At 44.8% G+C, this 12,799-nt stretch overlaps 1 protein-coding gene across 4 annotated transcripts in view; it reads right to left on the bottom strand.

Annotated features, from left to right (window-relative positions):
* The window catches only part of nonC (serine/threonine-protein kinase Smg1), a 195,597-nt gene that overhangs the window by 76,355 nt on the left and 106,443 nt on the right, over window positions 1–12,799 (bottom strand). For all 4 annotated transcript variants that reach the window (XM_075869329.1, XM_075869330.1, XM_037430511.2 and 1 more), the window contains 5 exons: window positions 11,864–12,289; window positions 10,980–11,186; window positions 4,056–4,325; window positions 3,323–3,424; window positions 1,776–2,084 (listed from right to left, as the gene is read on the bottom strand). In XM_075869329.1, the coding sequence (XP_075725444.1) occupies window positions 1,776–2,084; window positions 3,323–3,424; window positions 4,056–4,325; window positions 10,980–11,186; window positions 11,864–12,289 (1,314 nt within the window). The remainder of the gene's footprint in view (window positions 1–1,775; window positions 2,085–3,322; window positions 3,425–4,055; window positions 4,326–10,979; window positions 11,187–11,863; window positions 12,290–12,799) is intronic.

Raw genomic sequence — 12,799 nt, 5'->3', positions numbered from 1 at the left:
GTTATCTAAACGCGAAGCAGAGGTTACAGAAGCACAGGAAGTTTAAGAGCATGTCTCATTAGGCCTCGAGATAACTCGCTCGTCAATGCGCCCGTCAAGCGACGCAGCTTCCGCCCCCCCCCCCACCCCCCCCAAAAAAAAACGAAGCAATGAATGTGATGAGGTGATGTTTAATTTTTTCAACTGTCAGCTACTGATCTTGGAAAGCAAGAGGCGGACGTGTAACAAGGCATAGCCGCTTCACCAGAGCATAACCGCTTCACCCTCTGCACCGAGAAAGGAGCACTCTCCGCAACAGCTTTCTTTTTTTCCTTTCTCTCCGCACGCGGCCTTGAAAGGGGAAGGGTCTCTATGTGCAGAGACTGAAAAGGGAGAAGTGTGGCACAGGCACGTCCCAGATCGGCATTTGAGAGAGAGCAAACAATCCGCCACAGTCTTTTCTTTCCTTTTTTTCTTTTCCTTCTTCGCGCGCAGCGTTGAGAGGTGCTGCCGCGGGATTAGGCATAGTGCTGAGAGCATTTTCGGAGTGCAGTATGTTCGAATTAATCGTTGTAAGTGCTTGCGTGTTCGAATTACAGGGCGTTTTCGCCCATTAGAATACACATAGCTTTGACGGGACTTCAGCGTGAGTTCGAATTACCAGAAGTTCAAATTAATGAGGTTCAACAATTTATTTTCTGCCGCACATGTGGTTGCGAAGCGGCACATCGGGCCGCAAAGCGGTTTCCTTCTCTGCACGCTTATAGATAGCGCCCATCTGAGCATACATTGTCACCAACTGTTATAATTGATATAACGAAATACAGTCACCAACCAATTTTTCGGACTCCAAAAATTCAGACTTTAAAAGTGCACCGTCAGAGTTCCCATATGGCTAATGCATTTGTTCAACAAATTTTTTGGACGAATTCGCCCCCTAAAGTTGGATTTTTCGGACTAAATCACTTGTTTTGACCCGCGCCACAAACCTGTATAGACGTCACCATTTAAATTTTCTGCCGTGTTGACTAAGCTTAGTGGCTTAATATTAAAATGGCATTCCTGCCTCCAAGATTGGAAAGAAAACGTCATATTCTTTAGAAAACGCGACACGGGACCATTTTCTCGTCTTCCGTCAGCCGTAGTGGCCAGCACTGTCGTCATCGCACCGTACAGGGAGGAGGCGGAGCTGCGCAGTAGTGGAGTGAATGTGCCTGCTACTATGACATTTCAAAACTTCGCTTGTGCGGACGATGACAATTTCGTGACGTTTTTGTCGAGCATTTACGGTGACGATGACACTTTGGCGCAAATATGGGCGAACCAAATTGCTTCCGAGCATAGTATGAGGCAAGGCAGAATCATGGACTTTTTTAAGCCTGCCTTATGCAATAAAGTTCATATTTCTGACAAAAACAAATTTTTTGCACTGTTCGATCTTTCGAATTGTTTTTCGGTCTCCGCCAGGTCAGAAAAATCGGTCGGCGACTGTAATGAATATAACGAAATATTTGTGGCTCCCCTTCAACTTCGTTATCACGAGGTTTGAGTATAATGCTCACAGCGCAAGCACATCTGTGGATCATTGACATGTGATGAAGTTAAACCCCCTTTATAAGACTCATGCTCTCGGCAGCAATTCTCGTTTCTTATATGAGATGTCTCTTATAAGTAGGGTGCCTTGTATGCATTTTCCTATCAACATGTACTTTACTGTAGGCACACTGGTGTCTCTTATACCTAATTGACTATTATGAAGGCCCTCAACTGTCATCGAAATCAGATCATATCCTTACCTGCTCCTTGAGCAGAGGCGTCAGCTTGCCATAAAACAGCTCGGAGGGTCTGAGCACGGAGGAGGCCTCACGCTGCTGCCAGCGCTTGTAGAGGGCAAACAGCGGGGTCACCCCGTCCAGCCACTGGATGAGGCCCGACCGGGAGCCCAGGGGAGTGACCGCGTAGTGGCGAGCCCTCGGTGCACTGGCCCCCGTGGCCCCCCTTGCCAGCAGGCTGTTGCAGATGCTGAGCAGCTGCATGATACGCTCATCCAGGTGGAGGTCCTCCATGCCCTTGAAGAGGAACGTGTACCGCTGGCCGTCCGAGCCCTGCACAGGCAGCGCAGAGGCGATGTGCTGAAACCTTTGGACGCCAGCATTCTTGGGAGAACACTTCATTTGCTCAAGACATAGCAAAATAGCTCAGAAAAAGACAACAGATGAGGTGAAGAAACACCCAGACAAGCACTAAACTATAGTAACCCTCATCCGGTTCATCTCTTTTCCTGATCTATCTTCTTGCGAGCATTCCGTTAACATGTCTCAAGTCAGCCAGTATTAATTAGGGAAACTCACTCCCCTCGTGCTTGATTTGCATTGATGCACGTACATTAACCGCTCGTGACAAAAGGTCAGCAGTATTTTGCTTCACAAACAGGCACAGTAAAATCTGCCCACAACAACAACAACAAAAAAACAAACAAACCAAAAAATGTTTCTGTACCGTTGTATGAACACACTTGCTTGACATCATTGTCAACACACAAGCAAAAGATACCACATCTTGAAGTGTACAACCCAATCCTGCATATAAGCTGTACTCATAACTACAAACTTCAAAATGATAAAAAAAAAACACGAACAAAAAACATTCTCACGTAGTGCTGTCATGGCCCACCTACAACATGAGAGGGCCAGAGTTCAAAATCTGCCACCAGAACTAACCTGAAACTTGCCACAGACATCAATATCCAGGTGATAAGCATCACCACAAAATGAGAGCATCTGTTGCTGCACAGCTATGATAACTCCTTCAGTGGCATAGTACAGACCAAATTTAGAAGCAAGTCACACACTTTATTCAAATGGCTCGAAACGTGGGGTGCACATTGGTGCAGGCTTCCCAAGTGAACATATATCGGTCGTTTAGCTCTTTTATGTTGCGTAATGCTGTAAAAAATCACTTTGCTGACGACACTACCATGTTCGACGACCAGTTGACGTGCCGTGCTCCAGGACCCACGTCAAGAGAATTTTTTTTCTTTGCTTGTAATGAATGCAACCAAAAAACAAACTGTGCTTGCACTTGGGCCTAATATTTCATTTTTTAATGCAAATATTGATGCTGATGGCATAAATATTAATTAGATGCTTAATTACATGCTAGCTAACATTAATTACTGAAACTTGATCGAAACAAAACACTTCCTTATTTTCTTTCTTGAAATGTAATACTGAGTGCTTTGGAACCATGCCACGCAAATTCAACACATTCGCAGACAGTGAATCATAACTCGCGCCCGAAGGGGATAATGGCAGACACTGCGAGTGCGGAGGGACCTACAAACCTGGAAGCTCAACTTCTTGGGCTTGGTCTTGGTGGGCAGCACAGCTATGGATGACTGGACCGCTGCGATGCGGACATTCCCCGAGCACCCGGGCATGGGCACCTGCAGCATGGGAGGATGAAAGGTGCCGGTGAATATGAACAAGCAGATTTGGAAATGCAAATTTCAATCTGAGACATGGTCCCGCTGACCCGAGCAAAAATGACCTACCTTAATACTAAAGATAAAAAGCATTTTTTTTTTCACATTAGTAAAGAAAAAGAACCAAAAATAACCGCTACAAACAGACGCTGGGTAGGTGAGAAAACGTGCAACAAGAAAGTGCAGGTGGCGACACCACTGTGAAATTCCTGCACCAGTCACAGTGACATCACAGATTATAATGACATTTACCAGGGCTAACGTAATCCCTAATCGATAAAAATTAAGTACAATGTCTTCTAACAAATACCAAGTTTTTGAAAAATGTTTTTAAGCAATGTAGATAAAATATGAAAAAACACTTTGAAATCTTTGACGTAACCATTCATCAATGAAGCTATGGTGGCAAAATTAATGACAGCATTATTTCAGAGCATAATTTGAGCTTCTTAAGGTTTCATACACACCGATTCACCTAACTTCAAGTATTGATGCAATCATCACTTGTTTTTTATTTTTATTTTCATTTATTTCACTCACAATGACAGACGGGGAGGGCTGCCTATTGCTCTGTTTCTGAAGGTGTGCTCACCCGCGAGTTCTTGAGAGCGGCGAGTGCTGGAGAGACCCGCTCCATGAGCAGCTGGGGCCCTTCCTCGTGCGAGCGTCGTTGCAGGCGCAGATGCAGGCGCTTCAGTGCTGCCCAGCTCGCCTGTGGTCGCCACGGGTCGTGGGGGTTACGCAGGGTCTCCAGGGTCTCGGATATGAGAGGCCCCAGGGTCTCGCGGAACCACAGTTCGTGCGGAGTCTCGGGTTCGCGGGACGTCACCACAGACTGCAGCTGCTCTAGCAGGCGTAACGTCTGCATGGTTGAAGCCACAAAAACGTACATATATTCAAGGCTCATTATAACTAGATTGCATCTTGCATAAAAATGAGTTTGTTATTACCAAATATTCATTTTAAACGTGTATTTCTAGCTCTGTATCTACTGCAAGACTACTCTTCATTTACTTCCGTTATATCAGAGTTCATTGCATCGAGTTTTGAGTGTGTACGTATGTGTCTGTGTGTGTAATATATATATATAATTTGCCCACAGCCAGTTATCTTTTTACCCACTTTTCTTCCTTCACATTTACATTACAATTTTGTTTAATACCTTACCCTATACTTTCCTTGGCATTATTGTCTGTTATATCTCATTAATATTGTGTCCAAAACACGGAAAAATGAGCCCTTAGGTATACACTTCTTTCCCTTTTTATATATATATATATATATATATATATATATATATATATATATATATATATATATATATATATATATATATGGGCCAATATCTAAGCAATTTAAATATTAAAACAAGTACTTCAGTATTCAAATTAGCTTCAACATGAATTCGAATTGCTTAAAAGTTCTACATATTTGGAATGAACAAATAGACGCAGATTTGACTGCATGTGGTGCACCTGAAAAGAAGGTTTCACTGCAACGCAGAGCCACCATTTCGTGAAACAATCTGTCTAGCGATGATCCGCATTGCCATTTGTGAGTTTTAAAGGGCCACTCACCAGGCCCCATAGCGAATTTTAGTTAGACAGTGGAAGTAGTTAGGTGTCCGATGAGGAACATTCTGCCACAAAACTTTTTCGTATCGGTTCATCACGAGCGGAGAAAACAGGTTTTTTGAAGCGGCGCGAAATGAGGATGAGAGGAGGTGAGCTCGAAACCCTTGCCGCTCCTCCGCGTAGCCTTCGCAAGCCAAATCTCTTCCCCACCCTCTCCAGCATCCGACCATGAGGTGACGTGTGCATGATGTGCCCAAAAAAGTCCAACCCCCGAGAACGCGAGCAGCGTTGCTTTGTTGACCAGCGTTATTTTGTGGTCTTCTGCCTGTTTCTGCGGGATGGTTTTAAAACGCTAGCTTAGACGCGGTAGTGTAGATGAGCACAATGAGTGCGCGAACGCGTAGGAGCGTTCCACAGCGGTCGTCTGCTCGAAGCGCTGACTGCGGGGACACGAACGCATGCGAAACGCTGGCACATTAGCCCCGCATCTCGTAGCATTTCACGGGAAAAAATATAAGAAAAGCGGGCACAATTTCTATTACGTCTCATTATTTATTTAAAGTTTTATTAATCTCTTAATGCAACAAATACATAAACTACGCATGTTGTCTTAAATAATTTTTGCCATGTCACGTGGTATACTGTTTACGTCAGAGCAGACTCGTCTACGTAAAGGACCAACGTCACTGCATTGCCGTGTACGTAGGGCCATTCCTATGCCTACGTCATGCTCTCATTCTCTACGTGTGCGCCGGCAGAGGGAAAGGGGAGCAGCTTTCATCTTGAAATTTGACCCATTTCCGCGGCGCACAGCGTTGCAAAGTTTGGCAGACGTGATCATGAACGCCTCGTCTACGCATTGCGCTTGTCAGCACGAAATTGCCAAACATGGTGAGTGGCCTTTTAAAGCACCTCATGCGGGTTTAAATGCACTAAGCTACAGCAAACTTCAAAATACAACATATTTTAAAGCCCACAACTTGCTCCCTATTACTATGTGAATCGTGTCACTATTTCGATTCACTTCTACGTAGAATAGAGTGACATTCACTCGCACCTACTTCCGAATTCTGAAATGTATTGTGGAAGTTAGCTGGGTAGCTCATTTTGCTATCAATATGCTTTTTTCTTTACATTAAATGATAAATACTACCCAAGTTATTCGATTAAATATTATTCAAAGAAGTCACTTTTCCCTTCAAACTTTACTCTTTACCCATTCCTCATATATAAGTGAATAATAATAATAACAAGATGTGGGGTTTAAATACCAAGGAAGCATGAAACAGTTGCGAAACCGCATACAAGAGGAGATTAAGAAATGATTTTGACTCTTTCCTTACTTCACAAGATTTTTCTCTTATAATTTACAGCTTATACATATTTTTTTCAATGTGTTTCATTTAATATAACTTGACCCTGCTACTATTCAAATCTTGTCACTATTCACAGTTGCTTGCACTTCAACTGAAAACGGTGACAGTTATAAAAGCCTGGTTCGAATTCTCAAGATACTGTGCAATTTTCATGGGTCATTAAAGTTTCTTTTTTCTAAAGTTTGCAAAAAAAAGTGACCATACTTAACCAACCAGCCCATTGTCAAGTCTTTCTGAAGCATATTTAAAGCATATGTTAATGCCAGTTTTTAAAAATTGTAACAAGCGCTAACATGCCTAGCTCACAGTATGCTGAAGAACTAAATGAAAACATGGAAAGTAGTGTTCAAGTTACCACCCTTTATTTCGCATGATTTGTCTGCAAAACTCCCTTCCCTTTTGCAGGTCGTCAAGTTCATCAAATGACCCTTAAAAGGGTACTGACAAAAAAAAATGTTCAATGGTTTTGTTGCATTAAATGAAAGGTCAAGTCCTTAGAGGGACACTAAAGGCAAATAACAATTTATGTCAAAGCGAAAGCTCAATGTATGACACCTAAAATGGCAATATCATCAACAGCAGTGCCCTACTTATTCAGTGTGCTGTGAGTGGGACATTTTGGCAATTATCCAAATTACATGGGAGAATGACCACAATTATAACCGATCAATCAAACTGCAATAAAAAAAAGACCGTCCTGTGCATCAAGAGATGTTATAAAATGCTGCCTGCCCGTTTCTGTTCGATTCATGGGAAAAAAACAAACCACTGGCGTTACTATGGGGAATGGCACTAGTCGTTCTAAATGTTCCGTTTTTGTCTGGTGCGATTTAGCAGGGCCTAGATGAACCAAGAGAGCAGCAAATTGTTCAATGTCCGTAGCTGCTGCTGTGGCTCCCGTTACTTTTGTTCTGCTGTAACTAGTGTCGGCAGCGGCGCAATAAAGGTGGGCGACGTTGGGCACGGCAATAGTGACGTCAGGAAGATCACTTTCAGGCGGAAGATTTGAAGATAGAACAGTAAGCTCGGCTTTGAAAAAAAAAAAAAAAAGGTGTCAATACCCCTTTCATTTCATCGAAGCTTCCCAAATAAGCACTGTCGGCACTGTTGGCCACAACAGTGGTAACTGATGCTGAATACGCCTAAGGTTGGTTAGCGGCGGCATTAGCAACTCCATAATCGCACGGCATGGGTACACTTCCACGAATCGCCAACGTCAGCATTGATTTCAGCATCAATGTAGTCAGAAACGGCTACGTCGTCATCTTCCCTGATGAAGTCGCTCTCTGTCTTAGATGGTGCCCAAAAACACTAATAAGTCACAAAATTGAGTCACCCTTGGCCATTGTCAGCCATCATAACGCCCCAAAAGTCGTCACAAAGCACTAAAGCCTACAAGAAGAGAGTTCCGGAGAGGGCTTTACTTGACCTTGCTCCAAGCACAAGTCATCAACTTTATTGCTTCGGGCGTGTAAACGCTTAGTTACACTCCCGGCTGAGAATTCATCAGGACTGAGGTGAGAAGTACACAAGTAAACAAGCCGAATGAAACAAACATCACAGGAACAAATCCCCATCGTCGACATGTCGGCGATAGCGATGTCACCTGTAGCTCTGTAGTAGGCAGCCGCTTCTTTGGAGCAAGACGCTAGAAAAAACAGCCTCTAAGACGTCTATTCTAAAACTGAAAACACCAAAAGTACGTCACGAGGTTATGCCCCTCTAAGACCATGCTTTTAGGGCCCATGTGGTATCGTGCATGAACAAACAAGAAATTGAATACTGCAATGAGGTCGCCGAGTCACTTCACGTTCTTATTCTGGTGCCGTCTGCGATTAGCCTTTTTGAAAAGCACAATGTCCACACATTAAAACCTGCAGATTGCACATCAAACATACTGATGCACTTACAATCAGGGTGCAAAGAACCAGATCAACACAATGGAATAACACTGCCTTTTCATCACCTGCACGCAAAGAGGGAAGGAAAGTTGCTAGATTGCAGCTAAAAAAATGATATTTGTTGTAAAAAAATGCACTTTCTGGGCTTCGACAGGACGCAGTGCTAGATATAGTGGATGTGTCGCAATGTGGGAGTTCGATATATATACGGGCACTAGTCCCACACTTTTGCAGTGGAAATTCAAGAGGACTTCACAGCTGTTTGACATAGCCAATAATTCGATATATTCGAGAGCGATATATTCAGATTTGACTGTATATACTATCGTATTAGAAACACTTGACCAAATCACTCATTCGCTTCGAATTCACCTCAAACCTGACTATTCACACTATTCACAGTTAAACCTGCTGATAACGAACCTCCATATAATGGATTCTTCTATATAACAAAGTTTTTCTATTCCCTGTCGTGGCTCCATAGAAGCACATGTATTTGCAACCTCTATATAACAAAGCAACAGCGGGAGACAACCTTGATATAACAAATTTGACCCACGGGAAATCTAGCAATTTCGCTCCGCGCTTTGTCATTTTGGTATGGGCATGCATCTTTCGTGGCTGCCCCGTTGCCAACTAAGCACGAAGCGTCGGCGTGATGCGGGCAGGCGGGCCTGCACCCCACGAGCCTGCGTTGCCGCCGGGAGTGCCCCCCCTCCTACTCAAAAAAAAGGAAGGACTGTTGCATATCGGCAGTTCCCCGCTTTTAGGTAACATCACACATGTGAGGCCGCGCTGCACATGGGGAGCGCTTGGGTGGTTTACTTTCTGACGGGTGGTTTACTTTCTGTTTGAGCATTCGACGGCAGTTCTAACAAAACGCAGATGTGCACTTTTGAGGTGATAGAAAAACGCAGATGTGCACTTTTCAGGTGATAGGGATGGGCTGACTCATTTGATCTCTGCTTCAGCAGCGCTCGTGCGCTTTCGCCCGCCTGTGAAAGTTATAATGTGCGGGGCATATATTATCAATTTAGACTTGTTACGGAACATGGCGGCGACAGCAAAAACCCGCCGCGAGTGTTCATACCATTGGTATCACAATAATAACGCAGATTGTTACCGTAAAACAAGTGTTTTAGATTAGATTGCCTTCAGTACCTGATTTGTTTAATTTGCATGTTTACCGTATTTACTCGATTCTACCGCGCCCTCGATAGTAACGCGCACCCGATTTCAACCGCGAAAAAAAACAAAAAAAAACGTAAGACATCGATTGCAACGTGCACCCATTTTTCTCGCTGGCTCGCAAGATCACACCACTGGAAAAAATGACTCCTTTCGTGAGCGTCTTCCATTTAAATATGAGGTATGGGCGAAGCTTGTGCTCATCTGTCGTGTAACAGAGCATTGCCGTCACTGTAGTTTTACCGTGGACCGATGTCAGCACATCAACTTTCTTCGCCCCCTTCTTCTCGACGGTTGTGGCGCCAGGCATGTCGAAGTAAAGAGGTGTCTGATCGGCATTCCCGATTTGCCCAAGCAGGTAGCCGTTGTTGCGCCGCAAGTTTAGGACGAACCTCTGAAAACTGTAAAGCTTTTCATCGTACTTCTCCGCAAAAGTTTTCGCACATGCATGTTCCCCTTCGGAGGGAAGAGCCTTTCCTCTTCATATAGTTAATTAGCCAGCACCTGCTCGCTTTAAACTGGCTCCGCATTAGACCTTTTTCTAAGAATAATTGCATAGCCCACACTTGGAGCAGTTCTGTCGTCACGGGGCGCTGTGCCGCTCGCTGCTCAAGCGCATACTCGCCGAGCAGCTCTTTAATTTGCGAAAACCGACCCTGCTGTGGTTCACTGAAGCCTTTGCGTGAAGCTTTGCTGTCGACAATCTTCTGCTTTTGTTTCCGCCGGTCCCGCACGCACGTTTCGGGAACTCCGAACGACCGCGATGCGGCCCGATTTCCGTCCGTTTCTGCACACGCGATGACTTTTCTTTTAAAAGCGGCATCGTGGTGCACTCGAGTTTTCGGAGTCGACCCTTCCACGCCGTCGATGCTAATGCATTACTAGATGACGAACTCCTCAGCACAAGCACGAAGTGCCGCACATGGGAAACACATAGGCAGAAATGGCCGACGCGCCATGCCGACGCGCCATGCCGACGCACACAACTTTCCTTCCTCCGTGCCGATGCACGTAGGGGGCGGCCATTTTGGATTTGCCGATGGCAATAGATTGACCGTAATTTTTTTGTTCGTACTTGATTCTAACGCGCATGCGATTTATGAACTCGCTTAACCGGAAAAAAGGTGCGCGTTAGATTCGAGTAATTACGGTATTATTCAAATTTTCGTATTGAACCTGCGCATAACAAAATCCTCTTTATAACGAATTTTCCCGAGAATTTATCAATTTCGTTTTACTAGGTTTTACTGTATTCCTACTGCCTTGGTTTGACTTATCAGTTGCAGTTTTAGAGCACACCTAAGGCTCGAAAAGTCCAAGAAAGGTCCCTTAGCTCAATTTTTCGTACTTCCCACTAGCCAATTCTTTATCCGCAGACGGATATTCAGCAGCAGGAAGCTTTGCGAGATGAATTACGCTCGTATTTGACACTTTCGGTTGCATGCAACGTCAAGTCCACAAAGTTTCAGCCACTCACCGGGCACAGGAAGAGGGAGTGCTTATCTCGGATCAGAGTGTCCTTCTGGGCTGTGCTGAGGCCCACATTGGCACGCACCCTCCCCACCTCTTCCTCGAGGGTGCGGATGCGGCGGTGGGCCTCCCCACTGTGCACGTTGAGCGCACCCACCCATAGCTCGTCCCAGAGCAAGGTGATGCGTCGCAGCTCACCCACAAGCAGTCGCACCTGCACATAGTGGAAGACAACATAAATTATACATACTGTAGAAGCTCAGTGATACGAACTTCACAGGGAAGCAAAAATTGTTAAAAGATTTTTATCACCTGAAATTTCGTATTAAAAAAAAAATGAAAACCACCAAAATCCGTTTCAAACCACAATATACGCACAAAAACTTTCACAGCAGTCGCAAGAAGGAACTTGCTTACGTCTTTCCAAGACATATTCAAGTGAACTATTACAGGACAATAAAGATAGCTGTCGCAAATGCATGCACCGTCCATAGCTTTGCTTGGTGCCATACAAAAGCCACTCCATATGTCATCAGCAAAGGATAGGAAAGCTGAAGTAGTTCGTGCTTTTTAACGAAATAATTGTCTTATAAAGTTTACTGCTGCGTTGGCCGCATATCTTTAGAGCTGCACAGCAGCTATCCATGATCGCTTAGAAAGCGACTGCAGTTTCGGCCACCAGGGTTGTTGCAAACAATAACCACAAAACTGACTGAGGATAGCAATCGGCTTCTTCAATTGTTTATTGCTGACAGTACCATGCTGACCAAAGCAATAATGTGATACTGACTAAAGGCACCACGCTGAGCAGTCCTGAACTTCTAAGGACTTATAATCAGAGAAGCTCAGTATCACCCAATCCAATACCCGCTCGATAAATGCAATGCCAACCTGCGTGATGGTCTGTGCGTCGTCTGCTGCCAGCGTGTCAACGAGGGCAATGTAGCTCTCTCTCATCAGCACTGACGTAGTTCCTTCATCTTCCGTCGTTTCACTGGCTGGAGACGCCGTGGCTCCACCAAAAAGGGCACTGGTTCCACCAATGCCGCCAGGTGGCTCTGGCAGTGCCCCTACGACAGCGGGGAACACGATCAGGTGAGGGTAATCCCGGGCGAGTCTCGACAGCAACTTTTGGATGCTCCTGCGAACGTAGGCCTCTGGGTGGTTGAGGCGCGAGAACAGCTGCGGAATGATGCCCCGCCAGGGCGCCGTCGGCGTGTCCGTCAGCCCTTCCTCGAGCTCGCCGCGTAGCTCGGAGGCATGCTTCACCACCAAGCGCAGGAGACGCAGGGTGGCCGTCACGTTGGTGTCTTCGTCCTGTGCGAGAGAGACGCAGCTGAAGAACTGTGCACATGAAAGTCATTATACGCGGAAGATATGCTTGACAGTGTCGATTTATGGGGACACTGCTTTTAAGCACGTTTTTGTTCGTTTTTGAGCACAATTTTTTACAACTTTCACGGATTATGAATTTTTATCAGTTGACATCACATGGCCAATCACTTAGTACAGTGTCTAGTTCTTCAAATATCAAATATAGTGGAACCCCATAATAGGAGACAAATGGGTATAAGAGACACCAGTGTGCCAACAGAAAAAATATGGGTTGATAAGAAATGCATACGACGTACCCTGCTCATAAGAAACATCTGATATAAAAGACAAGAATCGCTGCCCGAAGCATGCCTTTTATAAAATGGTTCAACAGTATTTCCTGTATCATTAGGAGCAATATTTTCTCTTCAAGTGCAATGGTTGCAGGGTAAATCAGCAAATCCCAATAATGTGAAATGAAAAATGTGAGCAACAAAACGAAAACGGATGTTC

Source organism: Rhipicephalus microplus, chromosome 7 (genome assembly GCF_043290135.1).
Source record: "Rhipicephalus microplus isolate Deutch F79 chromosome 7, USDA_Rmic, whole genome shotgun sequence".
Classification (NCBI taxonomy): Eukaryota; Metazoa; Arthropoda; class Arachnida; order Ixodida; family Ixodidae; genus Rhipicephalus; species Rhipicephalus microplus.
The sequence above is the reverse complement of the archived record's forward strand: the minus strand, read 5'-3'. Positions and strand labels throughout refer to the sequence as shown.